Raw genomic sequence first — 22645 nt, 5'->3', positions numbered from 1 at the left:
CTAGACTAGCCAAGCCCAGTTCCTGCAACCGTTCATTGTATGTTTTAGCCTCCGGTCCCCTAATCATCCTGGTTGCTCTTCTCTGTACTTTTTCTAGAGTCTCAACATCTTTTTTATAATGTGGTGAACAAAACTGGATGCAGTACTCTAGGTGTGGTCTTACTAAGGCTTTATAGAGTGGTATTAGTATTTCCCTTGATTGTATCCCTCTGTTAATACAATTTAGGATTGATTGCATTATCGACCTGGAAGGATGGAAGGCTGAGTCAATTTTGATTCGGTCAGGATCGAACTGCTGGCAGTAGGAAGTCTGCAAGAGCAAGAGCACTTAGACTTATATACCGCTTCATAGTGCCTTGCAGCCCTCTCTAAGCGGTTTACAGAGTCAGCATCTTGCCCTCAGCAATTGGGGTCCTCATTTTACCGACCTCAGAAGGATGGAAGACCAAGTTAACCTGGAGCCAGTCAGGATTGAACTCCTAACAGTGGGCAGAGTTAGCCTGTAATACTGCATTCTAACCACTGTTTCACCATGGTTCTTAGGGAGGGAGTAGGGGGGAAAGAGAGATTGTAGATAGGCAGAAGATAGGGGAGAAAGGGAGAGAGATGATAACAATAGCCATAGCACTTAGAGTTATATACCACCTTCACAGTACTTTTCAGCCCTCTCTAAACAGTTTACAGTCAGCCTCTTGCCCCCAACAATCTGGGTCCTCATTTAATCGACCTTGGAAGGCTGAGTCGGCCTTGAGCCGGTCAGGATCAAACTGCTAGCAGTGAGCAGAGTTAGCCTGCAATAGCACTTACTTACATACTGCTTCACAGTGCTTTTCAGCCCTTTCTAAGCAGTTTACAGTCAGCCTCTTGCCCCCAACAATCTGGGTCCTCATTTAATCGACCTTGGAGGCTGAGTCGGCCTTGAGCCGGTCAGGATCGAACTGCTAGCAGTGAGCAGAGTTAGCCTGCAATAGCACTTACTTACATACTGCTTCACAGTGCTTTTCAGCCCTTTCTAAGCAGTTTACAGTCAGCCTCTTGCCCCAACAATCTGGGTCCTCATTTAATCGACCTTGGAAGGCTGAGTCGGCCTTGAGCCAGTCAGGATCGAACTGCTGGCAGTGGGCAGAGTTAGCCTGCAATAGCACTTACTTACATACTGCTTCACAGTGCTTTTCAGCCCTTTCAAGCAGTTTACAGTCAGCCTCTTGCCCCCAACAATCTGGGTCCTCATTTAATCGACCTTGGAAGGCTGAGTCGGCCTTGAGCCAGTCAGGATCGAACTGCTGGCAGTGGGCAGAGTTAGCCTGCAATAGCACTTACTTACATACTGCTTCACCGTGCTTTTCAGCCCTTTCTAAGCCGTTTACAGAGTCAGCCTCTATTACCCCCAACAATCTGGCTCCTCATTTTACCGACCTCCGAAGGATGGAAGGCTGAGTCAACCTTGAACCTGGTGAGATTTGAACTGCCAAACTGCAGGCAGCTGGCAAGTCAGCAGAAGAAGCCTGAATACTCCATTCTAACCGCTGCACCACCACGGCTCACTTAACAACTGTCTTGCTTAGCCATGAAAATTGGGGGGGGGGGGGCTCAGTTGTGGTCTTAGGTCGAGGACTACTCGTACACCCGCAAAACAAAAAAGGGCCGTGAAATGTCTTACGTAGCAGTTGTGGTTTATTCTTTGCTTAGTTGCTCTTCAGCGAGCAGACAAAGGACGTTGTGTTATCTCCACATCTGTGAAAAGCAACCTTGGCCGACTGCTCTTTTCCGTCACATCTCTGAGACACGTCTGCCCAGCTGCCTCTATCTTGCCTTGGCATGAGAACAAGCGGCCCCGTTTCGCATCAGACCGAGTCCTTTAATTTCCTGAGGTGTCCTTGAGTGAACAACTGAGGGTTTAAGGACACCGGAATCTTTCCAAAACTTCTCTTCCCCCTGACCCCGGAGAAGTGGGAGAGGAAGGAAGCACGGTAAATAAAAAGATTTGCCAAGTGCCTTGAGCTATGAGGGAGATATAATAATGGTGCATTTTTAAAAAATATATATATATATGAGAACTTGAATCCTTAGTTTGTCCTCGGCCTTCTGCTGTTTTGGGAGATTGTACGACCTGGACTGAAAATTCAGCGAAACTTGTTTTACAAAACTTGCAAAATCGGTACAACAAAATTGGATCCAACTTAACTTGGTTCGAATCGGTTTAACTTTGTGATCCCAGTTAGGTTTGCTGTTGTGGTTCAGCCGCTAAGTCGTATCCGGCTCTTCGTGACCCCCCCCCCATGGACCACAGCCCGTCAGGCCTCCTCCCCTTCTGGGGCTGTCACAAAGAAGGGGGCGGGGGGTCAACCTATTCTCCAAAACTACAGAAGGCAGGACAAGAAGCAGATGGATGGAAAATAAACAAGGAGAGAAGCAACCTAAAAAACAGAAGGAGAAATTTCCTGATAGTTCTTTACAACAATTAATCAATGGAACGACTCGCCTCCAGAAGTTGGAGGTGCTGCATCACTGGAGGTGTTCAAGGAAAGATAGCAATAGCATTTGGACTTATATAGTGCTTTACAGCCCTCTCTAAACGGTTTACGCTTACTCTTGCGCCCAACAATCTTGGCCCTCATTCTACCAACCTTGGAAGGATGGAAGGCTAAGTCAACTTGAGCCATTGGGAATTGAACTGCTGGCAGTGGGCAGAGTTAGCCTGCAATAGCAATAGCACTTAGACTTATATAGTGCCTTACAGCTCCCTCTAAGCCATTTTACAGAGTCAGCCTCTTGCCTCCAACAATCTGGATCCTCATTTTACCAACCTCTGAAGAATGGAAGGCTGAATCAACCTTGAGCCAGTCAGGATTGAACTCCTGGCAGTGGGCAGAGTTATCTGCCTGCAATACTATATTCTAATGACTGCCACTGCAGTTGTTTCATGTAGAATGTATAGTTATAATGTAACTAGCTGGATACCTGTGCTTCGCTACGAAACTATGTGATTGGGCTTAGTTTTGGGGGAAGAAAATAAGGGGGGGAAAATCTGCTTCTGCCTACCAGCATCCAACGGTATTCATCTGGCTAGTATCCTGTCAGTGTGTGAGAGAGTTGAGGGATGTTTGGAAACTGAAACAGTATTTGCTGTGTGAGCAAGGAGACAGCAAGGAGCCTGGGTGTGGCTTTGCTCAACTGTTCTGTACTAAAGCTGCTTGGTGCTGTGAAACTGAAGCTGAAACTCCTCTCCTCTGCTGGTGTTTTGCATTTGGAAGAGATTTCTTTCCAGGTGGGGAGGAGGAGTAGAACTCCGTAGCATCAGAGCGTGTTAATAATAATAATATAGGAAATACTAATGTTCTGATGGTGATTTTGAAAAATCCTTTCTTAGTGAGCACCTAGAAGCCAAGAGGAATGTGGTAAATTCAGCTTTGTAGGCTTTCGGTTGGAGATTTTCCATGTCATTATAGTTGATAATGTGATATATATATATATATATAAACAATACAGAAGCCTGATGATTATCAGATGAGATTCTGCTGAAATATTGCTATCAACTATCTAAAAGCACCACTACTATGACGTATGGGAAAATACAGCTTGTTCAAAGCTGATATTCCACATCATGTTGATAATGTGATACAATATAAGTGATACTTAAGAAAACAAATATATATATATATATATATATATATATATATATATAATATATATATATATATATATATATATATATATACCATATATTAGAATATATATATATAATTAGAATGTAATAATGATTCATCTCTAATTCATTTCCCCAGGATTGTCCAAATGGATTCGTCAGCAGATCCATCACTACAAAGACTTCGATTGTGCCCTTAGCTCTTTGGGAGCCTTTGCTAAAATGAACCAGAATGGCGCTGAAGCTGCACTTGGGGCTACCAACAGCTCTCTGCTCGTGTCTACAAGTTCAAAGATTCTGACACCCCTTTCTGCTCCAGAGGGACTTCTTCCTTTATCACCAGGCGCTCTTCATGAAAGGGAAGCCCAAGTTTCCATTTTGGAAACAGGGGCTGCAGAACGCATCGCGACTCGCCCAACAACCTCCGGTTAGTCACGGGATTCTCTCGCCAGAGCAAAGTTAATCTTGCTAAGATTTAAAAAAACAAATGCTTTCGTCATTCTGCTTATTTCTGGATAGCCGCCTGGGTATGACCAACGTCCAAAGAATACCAGGAGCTGTTTCACCCCAAGCCATCAATTACGAAGCCTGTATCTGAAAACTAAAATTTTAAAAATCGCTAAAACTATTTTGGATGGTCAAATCTCATAAGATTGCAGAGGTCTCACCTCGGAGGTTCTGGGCAGTTTTGTTGTCTCATGCAGTTTTATACAAAAGTTTTGGACGCTCTCTTTTTTTTTTTTTTTTTTTGTCTGAAATCTTTTAAGGTCTCGTGAAGGAAACTAAAATTTCATGAGGTGATTTTTGACAACATGGTAGGTAGATAGAAATCAGGATGAGTGAATTGGTAAGTTCAAGGAAGGAAGGAGGGAAGGAAGGAAATTGGAACAAATGAACAAAGGATGGGTAGAGGGAAGGAAAATGAAGAAAGAAATGGAAGGAAGGAAAAAAATGAGAATGGAAGGAAGGAGAATAGAAGGAGAATGGATGGACAAAAATAGGAAAGGAAGGATGTTGGAAGGAATGAACAAAGGATGGGTACAGGGAAGGAAGGAAAATGAAGGGAAAGAAGGAAGGAAGAAAAATGAGGGAAGGAAGGAGAATAGAGGGAAGGAAGGAAATTGGAACAAATGAACAAACAGGATGGGTAGAGGGAAGGAAAATGAGAGAAAGAACGGGAAGGAAGGAAAAAATGAGAATGGAAGGAAGGAGAATAGGAGGATGGATGGAAGAAAAATAGGACAGGAAAAAAAGTTGGAATGAACAAACAGGATGGGTAGAGGGAAAGAAAGAAAATGAAAGAAGGAGGGAAGGAAGGAAGAATAGAGGAAGGAAGGAAATTGGAACAAATGAACAAACAAAAGATGGGTAGAGGGAAGGAAAAAGAAGAAAGAAAGGGAAGGAAGGAAGAAAGGAAAAATGGAAATGGGAGGAAGGAGAATCGGAGGAGGGGTGGACAGAAGAAAAATAGAGGAAGTATGGAAGGAAAAGAAATAGGAAGGAAGGAAAATGAAGGAAGAATACAGTTGGAAGGAAGAAGGATGGAAGAAAGAGAAAGGAAGGAAGGAGTTTCTTTTATTTTTCAGGAGACTCCCATCACCTGAGCTTGGCTGGGCAGATTTAAGGGGAGGGAAGGTGCTCTGAACCCTATGTAGGCATTCCCATGACCCTTCTGCAACTCTTCAAAGCAGCCGCATCTGTTCCTGGGATCGTACAGCCGCCTTCCATGGCTGCACTGCAATCCCAAGGAAACGCACGTTGGCTCCTGAAGCATCGTCCTGAGCTGGCGGAGAGCGAAAAGCTGCCAATGGAAAAGAAAGTCCCCCCCAAAAAAAACTTCACCTCTGGGCGTGCAGGGATGTGTTGGGCCACCCACCGGGCTCCCTTTGTTCCCAAGTGGAAAGAAGGGATTAAACCCTTCTTAACAAAATGTTCCACAGCAGTTCCTCCCCGTACTTAGTTGTATATACATTGAAGGCAGGAGGTTCCATTACGGCATGTCAATCTGCTTGCTTGAAAACGCGTCTACAAAGAGAGGAAGTTCTGGAGGATGGAAAAGCCCCCAATGGGAGCTGGTTAGTTTTGCTAATACAGAAGAACAAGCTGTGTGGGGGTGTTGATGCCATGCTGGGCACAGGATGGCATTCCTTATTTGCAACATTGACCTTTTTAATGCTGTAGCCCTTTCTCCCTCTCTCCCTCCCTCCTTTTCCTTTCCTTCCTTCCTTCCTCCCCCTCCTTCCTTTTTCCTTCCTTCCTTCTTTCCTACCTATTTTTCTTCCTTCCATCCTCCTCTCTATTCTCCTTCCTTCCACCTCATTTTTCCTTCTTTCTTCATTTTCCTTCCTTTTACTCATCCTTTGTTCATTCATTTGTTCTAACTTTCTTCCTCCCTTCCTCCCTGACCTTCCTTTCCTTCTGCCTCTCTGTCCTCTCTCTTTTCCTCCCTCCCTCCCGCCTTCCATGTTTTTCCTTTCTTCCTCCTTCTATGCCCTTTCCCTCCCTCCCTTCCTTCTTTCCTACCTATTTTTCTTCCTTCCAGCCACCTCCTCTCTATTCTCCTTCCATACTCATTATTTTCTTCTTTTCCTTCCTTTCCTCTACCCATCCTTTGTTCGTTCATTTGTTCCAACTTCTTTCCTTCTCCCTCCTTCTTTCCTCCCTCCATCTTTCCCTCCCTGACCTTCCTTCCTTTCCTCCTTCTCCTTCCATGCCCTTCCTCCTGTCCTCCATGTTTTTCCTTCCCTTCCTTCCTCCTATACCATATGCCCTTCTCCCTCCCCCTCCATGAACCTCATTCCTGTCCTCCTTCTTTCCCCCATTCTCCTCTCTCTCCCTTCCTCCTAGGCACATGTTTTCCTTTCTTTCCTTTATCCCTTTATGCCCTTCCTTCCTTCCTCCCTGTCTTCCTCCCTCTTTTGTTTCCAACCTCCTCCTTCCCTTCTCCTATTCCCTTACTTGTAGCATTCCATGGACACCTGACCACAATTTACAATCTTTTTTTTTTACTTGGAAACTGATGTTTACTTCCAGTTTCTGGCAAAAAATAAAATAAACAGTGGCTTTGCTTAACAACGATTGCGTTCGCGTAAAAACTGCTGCACTCACTTTTTTTTTTTAATTGTTAGAGCTTTGCATTTCAACTTAAAAAAATAAAATAGAAAGTTTAAAAAAATAAATAAGGGCGGGATATAAATCTATGACTTAATCAATTATCCTAAAAACCAAGTACTGACGCCTGATGGATATGCTAATGGCAAGAATTAATAATCTCTTTTTCTGCTTCTGTTCCTTATTATCTGCTCTTCCTCCCCAGATTCACCTTTCTCCACAAAGCAAAATAAATTTACAGACTCCAGCCCCCTGGGTTCCCCCGCTGACGGCAGGAGGAAGAGAGCGAACGGTCAATTCTCTGCTGGCAGCATAGAAAGTTACTTCACTAAAATGCTGGATTCAATACCAGCAGGAAAGAAGAATTACGTCTTCAAGGCTACCGGCCAAACTGAAAGAGCAGTGGAGAAAGACGGCCCCTCTGTTCCTTATGGACCCCAGCAAAATAATTTGTGGGTCAAAGAAGACCAACCAATAAAACAGTTGCCAGATGGCAAAATGATCAATGGTTCTCCAAGAACCTTGATGACCGAGAAATGTCCCCACGAAAGGCAGCACACCGGACATAAAGATGTGGAGAAAGTGGTGTCTTCTCCAAGGAGAACAAAGGTGGAACTGTCCAAGTCAGACCCAGGAATCGAAACTGGTGCTGGAAATGACAGGCTCTGTTTTACACCTGAACTGTATGATAATGATGATGATGATGAAGAAGAGGTGGTGGAAGAGAAGAACGAAGGCTCGATTTCCAATGACAATAGTACTTTGACGTCCTCTGAAACCGCAAACACCCCCGTTCTGGTGGAAGAACTTTGTCCACCCAGCACTCAAAAACCAGGAGATGCCACCTCCAGGTTTAAAGTTGAAGCAGGAGTGGCCGCAGAGTGGTCGGGGATCACGGAGAACAGCCGGAATAACAGAAGCGCCATTGAGGAAGCTGGGCATAAGGTTGGCATTGAGGAAACTGAGCCGGAGGTGAAGGGAAAGGAAAACCAGCTTCCTGGATCGCAAAGCAAAGGTGTGTCTTACAATCCATTCACTTAACCAGTAAAAAAAAGAAAAGAAATCAGGCCTGAGGAAAAATAGGGTCACTGTTTCTAGTTAAGGTCAGGAATGGGTTCAGAGAACCCGAGTTTCGGGAAAACTGGAGGGACGCTCATACTTCAGGGACACCCGCCTTCACGGAAAAAGTTGGCTCAGAATGGAGATTGACCAACTCTGTCCCAAAAATGCCCTCCACCTCTCCTCCCGTTCACTTCTGCAACATTCCAGAAGATAGGAAGATGTGATGTGCCCTCAAATCATGTTCCTGTCTCTACAAGTGTTGACGAATGAAAGAGAGCGTCCACTGAGAGGACAGATGTTTCCAACCAATGACGGATTGGACATTCTTAGAACAGAACCTGGCAGAGAAAACAGGAGGAGATGTAGGAGAAGGGCAGGCAGAGATGGGGCAGAGTTAAGAGAGAAATTAGCCCAGGGGTCGGCAACCTTAAAACACTCAAAGAGCCACAACGATCCTAACCGGAAGCACCCTGTTCAATTATGGAGCTGACCGGAAGTCCTGTTCCCCCACCATAGAGTCTCCTCCTAGCGCAGCATCATTTTTCCTCTACCTGTCCTAACCGAAAGCCCTATCAATTGTGGAGCCGACCAGTGACAGGGAGCCACAGCAGAGGGATAAAAGAGCCCCATGCAGCTCCAGAGCCGTGGGTTGCTGATCCCTGAAGTACCCTGGAAGCCATTTGTGGGAACGTAAGGACTCCAGGCTGATTTCTCTCTTGACTCTGCTCCCTGTGTCTGCCTGTCCTTCTCCTAAAAGAGGCTGAACCATTCCTTTCAGCAATATATACAACTTATGGTGGACAACAACTGGTGTAGTCTTAGAAGAACTTTACAGGTGTTTAAAAAGATGGAAGAAATCACTTGGGTCCTGGTTTCCTCTGCTGCAAACCGATTGTCCCATCCTTGTTTTATTATTATGTCTCACCAGCCTATTTGTAGAAGGAATCAGTTTTATGTAAAGTCAGTGAGATCATTTCCAAATAAATGTAACAGGTCCTTTTTGGAGATGGGTAAGGAGAAAATTGTCGGGTTATATGAGTGTAGTTTGTTCAACATAACACAATGCGTGCAAAGAGATCCATTGTGGAGTTAGTTTAGTAGCTACCAGCTTAGAGAGAGTAATCAAAATCACCTTGGTTGGCTGAAATTTTGGAGACTATGTTCCCATTCCCAATCCTTTGGCCTTTTTTAACGATCATGTGAACTTCACAGTGGGCCTATCACGAGCTGGGAAAGCTAAACCAAACCAAGTAGCTTTTTTACAACTAATATGCAAACAATTCTGCACTTTTATGTACCATCATTCACCATCAAAATGGGCAAAGCCGAATATTACAGCATAAGCCTGTAGAAATAATTAAATACCATTTCATGAGCCTATCACCAACATGTTTTTATTATGAAGATATCTGTAGGCATTATTTTGCTAGGAAAATATACAGCATGAATCAGTGCTATGGTTCTTCACCAGGACTTTATTGTTTTATGCATAGTGATTTGATTTGTGTCAAATATAAATGCATCCTTAAATATTTTTGGGAGCCAAATCAGGTCTCGGACACTGAAGCACATTTAATTAAAGTTGTAAGTCTGAGAGCTTTTAAGTGAGGGCCAAAATTTCTGTCACATCAAGACTGATGAGACCATTAGAAATTAATCTTAAAATGAGTAATGCCACCCCATATCCATTAGTTCGCCAGTAATGTCCATCATGTCATATATTTCTTTTAAAAAGAATAGTTTGTAAAGAACGTATCATACAAACATATCATCCATTAGTCGCAATTTTATAACAGCTTATTAACTGATATAATTTTTCCACAAAATGTTAGGCGTCTTTTTTCTTTCTTTCTCCCAAACTGGGTTAGATGTCTTCCTTTTTTCTCAAACTTTGGAACAAACGTTTTTCTTCTTAATCCTTGTCAAATAAATTATCGTGGCGTGTTAGATATTGACCCACAGGTTTCATCATTTTTCATTTGCCTCTTTGTGAAACAAATTACAACAATCGAGTCATTGAAGGAAGACTTCTCAAGCTTTACAACAGGGGTGGGGAACAACGGCTCTTTTATAACTTGTGGACTTCAACTCCCAGAATTCCTGAGCCAGCCCTCAGAAATGGTGGCTCGGGAATTCTGGGAGTTTTAAATCCACAAGTCATAAAGGGACTATTTGTTCTCCACCTCTGCATTAGAAAGAACAAAGTCGTCTTAAATAATATGTCATTTGAATATAAGCAAGAGAGGGTTTGGGGATTGTGATAACCAGGAGGAAAAATTAATTAAATCCTGAATCTATTGAAGGGCTGAAAGTACAGAGAAGGTATAAACGAAGAGCCAGGAAGCCATCTAATAACAGAGAGGCACACCAGCAACAGGTAACCTTAAAGAATGTGTAGATCGAAAAGTATGAGTGGAAATATTGGTTACTCAGTGAGGCCCATGCTGTATGAAACCTTACCCATTAAATAAAGTGTTTCCCCGAAAATAAGACCCTGTTTTATATTTTTTTGCCACCAAAAAAGGACACCAGGTCTTATTTTCGGGGAATGTCATTCACTGACTAACCTCACTTGCGCATGTCACCCCCAGCCTCCTTTTCACAGTCAGAGGCCTTCAGGAACATCTTCTGTGGCTGGCAAGATTTTCCTGAAGGCCTTTGCAGCCGTTAACAGAGCTCCAGATCGATCTGGAGTTTTGTTATCAGCTACAGAGGCCTTCAGGAAAGCCTTGCCAGCTACAGAAGAAATGAGCCGGCAAGGCAGGTGTCGGGGTGTGCAAGGCCTGACTACAACTGTCCAAAGGTAAGTAGTAGGGCAGCTCCCCCACTCCCATCCCCACCCTAGCTTAATTTTTACCCATGCACTCTGGAGTGGGCAGGGTCTTAATTAGGGCTTATTTGGGGGTAGGGCTTATTTGGGGGTGCACATGTAAAAATCAAGCTCGAACTTACTTTCAGGGTAGGTCGTATTTTCAGGGGAAACAGGGTAGATAATGTGTGATATCAAGACCCCTTCGTTCATGAGTTTCAAGATTGAATGTTGGCTAGACACAAATTCCTTCTGCATTGTTCAAGACCAAATAGAGGAAGTCACGGAGATGGGATGGTGTGAACTTGGTAAGAGCCAAGATCATGCAAGTTCTTCTCATGTGACTTACTTCCAGGTAACCAAAGGAGGAATTAGGTTCTGGGAACGCTGACATCCCCAAGGTGACATCTTGACAAGAAACGGAGTCTTTCAGTCATGCTGATATGTGAAATGTGGACAATATCCCAGTAATATTTAAGTGCTGGAAACAAGTTTTTCTTTTTTTCAACAACAGCATACAGCAAGGAAGGGGGAACCTGCCATTGCTACACCCATTAGTGATTACTTCCCCCTGGATTCTGTCATTGTAGAACAGTCATTTATTCCTGGTTCCAAAATGGTGCCCTTGCAGCGCAGGGAAGAATTTCCTCATTGGCTTTTTCCTGCAAGGATTGAAGTTGTCACCTTATACTGTGTTTCCCCCAAAATAAGTCCGAGTCTTATATTAAATTTTCCTCCAAGGCACATTAGGGCTTATTTTCTGGTTAGGTCTTATTTTTCAGGGAAACACAGTCCTAAATGCATCTGGCTGATAATCATAACGGACTTATTTTTGGCGTAGGGCTTATATTACAAGCATCCTGAAAAATCATGCTAGGGCTTATTTTCTAGTAGGGTCTTATTTCCAGGGAAACAGGTAGAAGTGAGCAGAGAATGGCATGGGAGGACATAAGTAAAGGCAAGAACTCGGATTCTTCCTGGATTTCATCCCCCATTCTCAAAAGTTGACCCATGTTCATTGTGAAGCAACTCGGATTCTTCCTGGATTTCATCCCCCATTCTCAAAAGTTGACCCATGTTCATTGTGAAGCAACTCGGATTCTTCCTGGATTTCACCCCCATTCTCAAAAGTTGACCCATGTTCATTGTGAAGCAACTCGGATTCTTCCTGGATTTCACCCCCATTCCCAAAGTTGACCCACCACGTTCATTGTGAAGCAACCTGGGATCTATAGCTTCCTAAGGAACATCCACACAGATGTCCAACCTTGACAACTTTTAAGATTTGTGTGGCCTTCAACTCCCAGAATTCCATTCTGGCTGGGGAATTCTGGGAGTTAAGTCCACAAGTCTTAAAAGTTTCCAGGATTGGATACTCCCTGGTTTAAAAAAAATCAGGATGGTAAATGGAACTGAGTAAGTGAAGTCTCCCGGCTTTTTTTTAATGTGTGTCACTCGCCTAAAAAAGGAACAAGACCAAACAGAGCCACCACTGTGATTTTTGACCCCTGTGTGGTCATTCTTGCCTTCACCCACAGGTCTTCAGGATGGACCTTCTGCTTTGTTGAGAAGGCTACCTGCTTCTTAACATTTTTGAAAGCCTTTAACGTGCAGATGTTTGACTTAGATTGTAATTGTTTATAATTTTGTATGCGTATATGCACCTCTGTATTTTATTTTGGTTGATGTTTTTACTGTAAAGATCTATGTGGCTTTGGAAATTGGTGGAATAAAAAGTCTTCAATTTTTTAAAAAAACGAAATCTTGTTGGTTTTCCACAAAAGTCTAATCATAAAGAATATAGCCAGGTATTGTTGCTTATTGAATGATAAAAATTCGACAATTCCATTGATTGCTTGATATAATATATCAAGAAGGGAAGCAACCTAGAACTAAGGAGAAATTTTCTGATGTTTAGAACAATTAATCGATGGAATGACTTGCCTCCAGAAGTTGTGGATGCTCCAACACTGGAAATTTTAAAGAAAAGACTGGATAACCATTTGTCTGAAATAGTATAGGTTTTCCTGCCTGAGTAGGGGGTTGGACTAGAAGACCTCCAAGGTCCCTTCCAACTCTGATATTCTGTTCTGTTCTATGTCTCCTTCAATGGGGACAAAACGTGTTGCAACCAAATCGCCAAGCTCGGAGCTCCAACCAAAAATGTAACTACCAACCCGAGCTACTAATTATACCTTGCTCAACAGTGGTGACTGTGAAAAGGACCTTGGAGTCCCAGTGAGGCAGCCATGCGCAGCAGCTGCCAAAAAAAGCCAACACAGTTCTAGGCTGCATCAACAGAGGGATAGAATCAAGATCACATGAAGTGTTAATAGCGCTTTATAAGGCCTTGGGAAGGCAACACTTGGAATACGGCATCCGGTTTTGGTTGCCACGATGTAAAAAGGATGCTGAGACTCTGGAAAGAGTGCAGAGAAGATCAACAAAGAGGATTAGGGGACTGGAAACTAAAACATACGAAGAACGGTTGCTGGAACTGGTTATATTGAGTCTGATGAAAAGAAGGACTGGGGAGACATGATAGCGGTCTTCTGATATCTCAGGGGCTGCCACAAAGACAAGGGGGTCAACTTATTCTCCAAAGCACCTGAAAGCAGGAGAAGAAGCAATGGTGGAAACTAATCAAGGAGAGAAGCAACTTAGAACTAAGGAGGAATTTCCTGACAGTGATAACAATGGATCGGTGGGACCACTTGCCTCCAGAAGTTGTAAATGCTCCAACACTGGAAGTTTTAAAGAAGAGATTGGATAACCCTTTGTCTGAAGTGGTGTAGGGTTTCCTGCCTAAGCAGGGAGTTGCACTAGAAGACCTCCAGGGTCCCTTTCCAGCTCTGTTATTCTATTCCAGTATTCAAAGACATTTTAATAACTTCACAATGCCCCACAGAACAAACTTTCACGGAAGTGGACTGGAGTTTGTTCTCAAAATTGCAGCCCACCTATGCAGTGAACTGCTTCCGAAATGGAACGATGGCTGCCCCAAATCAGTTTATAATATTACAGCAAAAGGAGATTACGCTTAAGCTCTTACTAGCTACTTTAGGCTGGTTATGTTCTTACCGGCTGCGATTTTCAGCTCTGCGGAGAATAGAAGTCAATCCTATTTTCTAAATCTGGACCATCAACAAATAACAAACTATCCAAAGCCTTCGTGTGCCTAAAAATACAGACGTAACTGTTATTTTAGGAGAGAGAATTCATTATATCACTCCGTCCTCGCTGATCACGCTTGCGATAAACCATGGATTGAATCAGAAATAAATTAGGCTTTGTTCTCAAAAGCACAAACAGTAATTGGGTTTGGTGTTTTCCTGCTGGTAATCTAAACACCTGTAAAATATATGAATTGTTTAGTTAATGTATACATTTCGAGACATATATATATATATATATATATATATATATATATATATATATATATATATATATATATATATATATATATATATATATATATATATATGTTTTCTGAGTTTTCATGCGGGTATTTGTATGTGGATCTTTGGTTATTCGGGTTTCTCCCGCGTAAGATTCAAAAGTATCTGAGAGCAGCGTTTCGGCGAGGTCCCACTCGCCATCTTCAGGGGAACTGGTGCTTCTCGGTTTAGTGCCAGTGCAAGCAGCTTGCACTGGCACTAAACCGCACCAGCCTGAGAAATGGCGGTGGGTTCCAGCGCATCTGCCTGGTCACTTCTGTGAGCGCTTACAAACAGATCTGAATACTATATATATATATATATATATATATATATATGTATGTATGTATGTATGTATGTATGTATGTATGTATGTATGTATGTATGTATACGTTGAGACTCCAGAAAGAGTGCAGAGGAAAGCAACAAAGATGATGGAAGCTAAAACATGAAGAACGGTTGCAGGAACTGGGTATGTCTAGTTTAGTGAAGAGGAGGATTAGGGGTGGCACGATGGCAGTCTACCAATATTTGAGACAGATGCCTGGAATAATCTGTAATAAAATCAACACATTTTTGGCACACGGGATCTCTGGCTTCTGCGGTATTGTATGGCTTACATGGTTAAAAAGAAACCGGAAGATTTAGAAGGCAGGAATTTCAAACCTTGTTGACATAGTAAATTGGCTTCAGGCTTTCCTTTTCTTAAAAAATTGTGTTAGGGTGAAAAGGTAGCCCTCTTCTCTCTGGCCCTTATGATTTTGGCAAGTTGAACAGATTAACAGAATTGGAAGGGAACTGGTAGGCAGGGCTGGGCTGCGGGGGGTGCGCAGGGGTTCAGGGGAGCCCCTAGCTAACCTGTGCAGTTCAGAGAACGCCCAAATCCCATTCCTGACTGTCTCACCTGACCCCTCCCCTCCCAGGAAGTCCTCCACACGGACTGTTTTGGATGCAGGTAAGTGCAAGGGGCTGCGGAGGCTCGGGAAGGGCGAAAAACAGGCCTCCCGGACAGTGGCGGGATTCAAATAATTTAACAACCGGTTCTACACCCCTAATGATTTCATCCAACAACCAGTTCATCCAACTGCTCAGAAAGTTAACAACCGGTTCTCCCGAACTGGTACAAACTGGCTGAATCCCACCACTGCTCCCAGAAGTTCGGGAAGGCCGGAAATGGGCCCGTTTCCAGCTTCCAGAGAGCCTTTGGAGACCTGGGAGGCCGTTTTCATCCTCCCAGAGGCTCGAGGAAAGCCTCCGGAGCCCAGGGAGAGCAAAAACGCCTCCCCCACCGTAGTGCAGGAGGCGGACTACGCCACGCCCACCATGGCCACGCCCACCAAGCAACCGGGCAGAGAACCTTTGCTAAAAATTTGGAAGCCCACCCCTGCTTGTGGGTCACCTCATCGAACCCCACACCCAAGCAGGGGACCTTCCACCATTTCTGACAGATGGCAGTCCAGTCTCTTCCTGAAAGCCTCCACAACTTCCAAGGGAAACTTTTGTTCCATGGGTTGATTGTTCTCCCTGTCAGAAAGTTTCTCTTTATTTCCAAGTTGAATTTCTCCTTGTTCAGTTTCCATCCATTATTCCTTGTCTGGCCTTCGGGGGCTTTAGAAAACGGGTTGACTCCCCCTTTTCTCTGTGGCAGCCCCTCAAATTTTGGAAGACTGCTATCCTGTCTCCCCTGGTCCCTCTTTTCACTTGAAAAGGGACACTGGGAATATGGTCCAAGATCTATTTTAAGGGGGAGAGGGGCTGAATTTGGAACTCTCAAGTGTAAAGAGACCAAAGTTGATCCTGGCTAGCTCTTACAGGTAGTCCTCGACTTACGATCACAATTGAGCCCAAAATTTCTGTTACTATATGAGACATTTGTTGAGTTTTGCCACGTTTCATGAACTTTCCATGGTTATTAAGTGAATCACTGCAGTTGTTAAGTTAGTAACACGGTTGTTAAGGGGCTTCCCCATTGAGTTGGCTTGTCAGAAGATTGCCAAAGGGGAACACGTGACCCCGACCCCGGGACACTGCAACCGTCATAAATATGAGTCAATTGCCAAGCTTCTGAATTTTGATCACATCACCCTGCGGATGTTGCAATGGTCCTAAGTGTGAAAAACGGTCATAAGTCATTTTTTTCTAGTGCTGTTGTGTCTTTGAATGGTTGTAAGTCAAGGACTGCCTATGCTGTCTGAAACAGAATCCAAATGAGATCCACCATCCTTTGCAAGATCCAAAATATTCTAAGACAGGGTTTTCCATGACCCGAATTCCAGGAGAACTTGATGGGCCAAAATCATCATCGTCATCATTCAAACAACCATTTCTTTCTGCTTCTTGATCAAACATTTCAAGAAATTATTCACAGCTCAGGAGTGAAGTGTGATGTTCATGATGTCCTCTGAGCTTGGTTGTTTTCTTGCAGACGTTTCATGAGCCAACTAGATAACATCATCAGTGCTAGAAAGGGAGTGAGGTTTACTGTCTATTGATGTACTAGTTGCTTGCCCTATCAGCGTTGGTAGCAGAGTTCTTGGTGTTTCCTTGACTAGGTTGTTGTTTACCCTTTGATTGTTTATCTGAATTGGTACTGGGTTTCCCCCAAAATAAGACTCTTATCTTATATATATTTTTTGCCACCAAAGAAGGCACCAAGTCTTATTTTCAAGGGATGTCATCCACTGACTAACCTCACTTGCATGCATTGCCCCTGGCCTCCTTTTCACTGTCAGAGGCCTTAAGAAACTTCTTTTGGGGCCGGCAAGGCTTTCCTGAAGGCCTGATTGATCCAGAGCTCTGTTATCGCCTGCAGGGGCCTTCAGGAAAGCCTTGCCAGCCTTGCCAGCTGCAGAAGAAAAGGGCCAGCAAGCCAGGTGTCATGTGTGTGCAATGCCTGGCTACAACTGTCCAAAGGTAAGTAGCAGAGCAGCTCCACTCCCCCATCCGCACCTTTGCTTAATTTTTACCCGTGCACCCTGGAGTGGGAGGGATCTTAATTAGAACTTATTTTGGGATAGGGCATATATTGGGCGCATGTGTTAAAATCAAGCTAGGGCTTACTTTAAGGATAGGTCATTTTCGGAGAAACGGGGTATTTGATTGGGGTACATCTTGATTGTTGGTCTAGTGCTAATCTTCGTGTTAATCTCTGCTCATCTGGTTATTGATTGCTGATGAGAAGCATTTTGGTCCACTAAAGTTTTTGAAGATCACTTCTACCAACACTGACAAGGAAAAACCCAAGTACATAAACAGCAAACACCACTGCCTTCTATCACTGATGATATTACCCAGTTTGGGTGAATAGGATAAACCAGAACTGAGCTGATGTACGATGGCCCCCTCTGCACCTCCTGAACTGTTTAACTAGGTGAGGTGGGCAGCAAGCAAGTCGGATGGATGGATGGAGAGGAGGCAGACAGACCACAGATAGATAGATATGAGAGAGAGAGAGAGAGAGGCAGGCAGGTGATAATAGATACCATAGATCGATAGATATAGAAGATAATAGATAATGATAGATAGGTCGATAGATACAGAGATAGATAGAAACAATAGAGAAAAGAGAGTGAGGAGGGATAGACAAAGTGCTCGCTTAGCTTGAAGGGCACTCTGCACCTCTATAACTCTGGTTTGGTTCTGCAACCCAACAAGACAGACACAGACTTCAGGGGATAATTAGGACTGCAGAAAAAACAATGGCTACCAACCTGCCTTCCATCGAGGACCTGTATCCAGCACGAGTCAAAAAGAGGGCTGTGAAAATATTTACAGACCCCTCACATCCCGGACATAAACTGTTTCAACTCCTTCCCTCAAAACGACGCTATAGAGCCCTGCACACCAGAACAACTAGACACAAGGACAGTTTTTTCCCAAGTGCCATCACTCTGCTAAACAAATAATTCCCTCAACACTGTTCAACTATTACAAAGTCTGCACTACTATTACTGTTAACCTTCTCATCACTCCTTATCGCCCATCCCTCCCACTTGTGACTGTAGGACTGTAACTTTGTCGCTTGTATCCTTACAATTTATATTGACTGTTTCCTAGTATGATTTGATTGTTTATTGTACCCTATGACTATCATTAAGTGTTGTACCTGATGATTCTTGACGGATGTCTCTTTTCTTTTATGTATACTGAGAGCATTTGCACCAAGACAAATTCCTTGTGTGTCTAATCACACTTGGCCAATAAAGCATTCATTCATTCATTCATTCATTCATTCATTCATTCGTCTCAGAACAGGGTTTTCTCAAATTTGACAACTTTTAAGTTCCATGGACCTCAAATTCCCCAGGGCAATTCAAAGTTGCCAGATTTGAGAAAACCCTGCCTTTGAGCATGATATTCTTGCAGCCTTTTTTGAACCCCCTCAAAAAAAACCTACATTCCCTTAGAATTAGTCTTTGTCCAAAGGCTGTTTCAGAAACAAGCAAGCAAAAAAAAAAACCAACAACAACCCATCAGAGCCAGGCTCTCATTAAAGGCAATTATTATTATTTTAATAACAAAAGCTTATTGAAAAACAAAAATAACGTCTCCCCCGATTAATTTCCAGAAAGGGCTTCTCACCCTTGCTGATTAGTCTATCAGCCGCTAAGCAGCGTTGGGTTTTCTGTAACAGGATATTGTCGTCTTCATTATGCCGCCAGATTGAGCCACCTTTTAGCTTAATCGTGTGTCTTTTGGAGAATCCCAGTCTGACCTCAATCTGAGAACAGGCTTGGAAGTCCACTGGAAGTAGCAGTCGTCCCCTCCCCCAGCTGCATTATTTATTATCGTGTATTAATGAGATTCAGTTTATTATTATTACCTTTATTGTCAGAGTACAACGTGTACATTGAGATTGCCTGAGCCTCCCTTCCTGCACGCACACTCCCCCCAACACAACTCACAGTGAGTTGTGTCCCCAACCCAGTCCCAATCTTATTACACTCTTAACAATCTTATTATTAATAAAGATTTCAACTGTTCCCAAGTTGTATAACCGGAGGCCTCCTTTCAACCTTCTTCAAGCGAAGTAGAAAACTGTACAAAGCTTTAAAGAGGCCAATTTTTTTTTAAAAAAAAATGGCATGCTTTTTAATTTCTTCTGTGTGTGTTGTGTGTGTGTGTGTGTGTGTGTGTGTGTGCATGTGTGTTTCCAGCTTGGTCCTCATTATGATGTGTTGGAAGAAAATATCCTTCTGAGTTCAGTTCCAAGTGGAGAAAAAGACACTGGAAACATGGAGACTGTTTGGAAAGATGGTTTAATGGTGGTCAGGATGGGTTCCTGGGCAGAAAAAAGGGAAGAGACGCTGAGAGTGCCTGGGTTTCATGCCCTCTGTTGGGCTTTGAATTTGAGCTTGGGTTCTGATTGGTTGTCAGGCTCCCATGGTGCCATGCAGGGGCAACTTTGTAGGTTGTCTTTTGAGTCCCAGGCTTGGTTGACTCTTGCTGGGTGGTGACGTAATGAAAGGGCTTTGGGCAATTCCTATTATGGCTCTGCCTGAAGGAGGTAGAACTTTGTTATGTAGAATAGACTGGCCCAGCCCTTAATGGCCCATTGACAAAGGTGTGGGGGATGAGTTTCTGCCTCTCTGAGTATCTACTCCTCTTTTAGGGGAAATATTCTGCCTTTTTAATATATCCTAAAATATTTCATTTTTCTAGGAGAGGGGTGGGTGATAACTTCCAACAGAGGCAAACACACATGAGAGAGAGAGAGGGAGGGTGGGAGAGAGAGAGAGAAGAATACTGAATCTCATTAATGCTCCTTGGTTTGCAATTGGAGGGATGGTTTCAATAGAGATTTTATGGGGGAGATAAGTGCTATGTCGATGTGTCTCCCTGCCCCCTTCTCTTTTCCTTGATGATTTGCATTACGTTTGAACAATATGGGCAAATGAGACCCCAGAACAATTGGAATGTACAGTTGAATGCATCTTTGTTTCGATCTTTCCTCAAAGTATAATGAGAATAGATAAGGAGTATTTGACAATTGTGCAGGTTAAATTGTATCATCCGTGTGTCCTTTTCCCCCCTCTCTTTTTCCTTATGATCCAGGTGATGTTTTGAGGCAAGTGAGAATCCCAAATCACAAAACTTTTAATAGAAAAGAAGAATCTCCCTCTCTTTCCCTCCCTCTCATCTGTGTCATCTACCTGTCTGTCATCTATCTATATCCATCTATCATCTATCTGTCTGTCATCTATCTCTCATCTATCTATCTTTATCATCTACCTCTACCATCTTTCTGTCATCTATCTATCTATGTCATCTATCATCTATATCTGTCATCTATCTCTCATCTATCTATCTTTATCATCTATCTCTACCTTCTTTCTGTCATCTATCTATCTATGTCATCTATCATCTATATCTGTCTGTCATCTATCTCTCATCTATCTATCTTTATCATCTATCTCTACCATCTTTTTGTCATCTATATCTATCTATCTGTCACCTATCTGTCATCTATATCATCGATCTATATTTGTCTCATCTATCTGTCACCTATCATCTATCTATCTCTATCATCTCTGTCATCTATATCTGTCTTTCTGTCATCTATATCAGCAGTCGCCAACCGGTGGGCCGCAGCGCACTGGTGGGCCTTGAGAAAATTTTGGTGGGCCGCAGAGAAATCTCACCCCCAGAGCACCCCCACAAAGCAATTAATCCAGGCTGCGCAGAAACACAAGGCTGCGCCACCCACATGGCCTGGGGGAACCCTCCCCACCCATTCACTCCTTACCCGGCAAACTTGCCTGCTAAATTGCTATTTTTCCTTTTTCCAACCGTCATCTGTTCTGCTGTGCCGGGAGATTTAGATTAACTAGGAAGCAGGAAATGGTTGGATTTCTTGCTTTCTAGCTAAGCACAGCCGAACCTCCCTTAGGACTGTTTGCTTGCATGCAAATTCAGTGCAGACTCACAGCAAGCAAATTTGAGAGACTGAGCTAGCCGATGGCAGGTAGACAGATCACTGAATGATTCTGTGAGCAACTCAATCTGCCTGCTTTGCCTGATTTTGGGTAAAAGTTGCTCTTTTTCAAAATAAAAAAATTCAATATTTACATGCCTGGTGTGTTGTGAGTTAATTTTGTGAGTTTGCTTGCAAGCAAATTTTATGTGACAGACTGAGCTAGCCAACGGCAGATAGATAGATCTCTGAATGAATCTGTGATTCTGTGAGCAACTCAAGCCGGCTTTGCCTGATTTGGGGTAAAAGTTGCTCTTTTTTATAAAAAAATCAATATTTATATAAATATTTATAATATTTAGATACAAGCCATGCCCAGCCAGTCACATGACCATCAAGCCACACCCACAAATTAGGCCACACCCACAGAACCGGTTAGTGGTCCCTGGGATCTAAAATTATGAGTTTGGTGGTCCCTGAGGTCCAAAAGTTTGGCGACCCCTGATCTATATCTATATCTATCATCTTTATCTATCTCTATCATCTATATACGGTATCATCTACCATCCATCCATCCATCTATCCATCCATCCATCTATCTATCTTTCAAATTTATTTGCTGCTCATCTTATGGTTTAGGCCGCTCTGAGCAAATAACTAAAACACACTGGGGTACATTTTTATTTGCCACTTTTAAAGCTTCCATAAAATATAATGAGAAAGTTCAGGATTATTTGACAATCGTGCAAATTAAATTGTATCAACCAGTTTCCTTTTTTCCCCTCTCTTTTTCTTTACAGCCTGGGTTGTATTTTGGGGTAAATGAGACCCCCCCCCCAAATCACAAAAGTTTTAATAGGAAAGAACAGAACTTTTTTTGTATTTATCAAATTTATTTGCTTCACATCTCACACTTCAGTGAAACTCGGAGTGAAAAACCAAAATACACTGGGGCACATTTTTATTTTCCATTTTTTTCAAGCTTCCACAAAGCATTAGGAGGGCAGATCAACATAATTTGACAACAGTTTGATCTAAAGGCATTTTCTCCTTTTTAAAAAGAAAGGGGATGTTATTCGTAAGCTATTTAACAGAAGTATCCTTCAGCCTACAGGAAGTCCTCAACTTATGACTACAATTGACCCCAACTCTCCATTGCTAAGTGAGACAGTGATTAAGTGAGTTTTGCCCCATTTTACAGCCTGTCTTGCTACGGTTGTTAAGTGAATCCCTGCAGTTGTTAAGTTAGCAACCCAGTTATTAAGTGAATCTGGCTGTTCATGGCAACTCTAAAACAGGCATAGAAATGTTTTATGAGTTGACATTCGGCTCCCCTCACTTCTTGAAGGTGACCTGTACAACACAAAAAGAAAAACAAATTGAGTGCAAGTATAGAGCTTGGCTCAAAGCTCATGATTTAATTGGGGCAACCCATCGACTTTGCTTGTCAGAAGGGGGACCAAATGACTCCAGGACACTGCAACTGTCATAAGTACAGGCCAGTTGCCAAGCATCTGAATTCTGATCATGTGACCATGGGAATGCTGCCACGGTTGTAAGTGTGAAAACCCGTCATAAGTCTTTCCCCTCCAACTTTATAAACGGTTACAAATCAAACAGTTGAAAGTCAAGGACTACCTGTAAAATGCCAAAGCATTGTGTCTAAG

At 43.0% G+C, this 22645-nt stretch overlaps 1 protein-coding gene across 2 annotated transcripts in view; it reads left to right on the top strand.

The window, feature by feature from the left end:
- Nucleotides 1-12385, top strand: part of BRIP1 (BRCA1 interacting DNA helicase 1) — a 108327-nt gene extending 95942 nt beyond the window's left edge. Inside the window, exons 19-22 of one of the 2 annotated variants that reach the window (XM_087956252.1) lie at nt 3786-4073; nt 6963-7772; nt 10984-11631; nt 11822-12385. In XM_087956252.1, the coding sequence (XP_087812378.1) occupies nt 3786-4073; nt 6963-7772; nt 10984-11003 (1118 nt within the window). In that variant the 3' untranslated portion in view covers nt 11004-11631; nt 11822-12385. Of the gene's footprint in view, nt 1-3785; nt 4074-6962; nt 7773-10122; nt 10344-10983; nt 11632-11821 lie in introns of those variants that run through there. The other variant, XM_087956249.1, reaches the window with a different exon arrangement.
- Nucleotides 12386-22645: the final 10260 nt, after the last annotated feature.

This window comes from Notechis scutatus, chromosome 1, assembly GCF_049901735.1.
Source record: "Notechis scutatus isolate UNSWTSFEM ecotype Mainland chromosome 1, rNotScu1.2, whole genome shotgun sequence".
Taxonomy (NCBI): Eukaryota; Metazoa; Chordata; class Lepidosauria; order Squamata; family Elapidae; genus Notechis; species Notechis scutatus.
The sequence above is the reverse complement of the archived record's forward strand: the minus strand, read 5'-3'. Positions and strand labels throughout refer to the sequence as shown.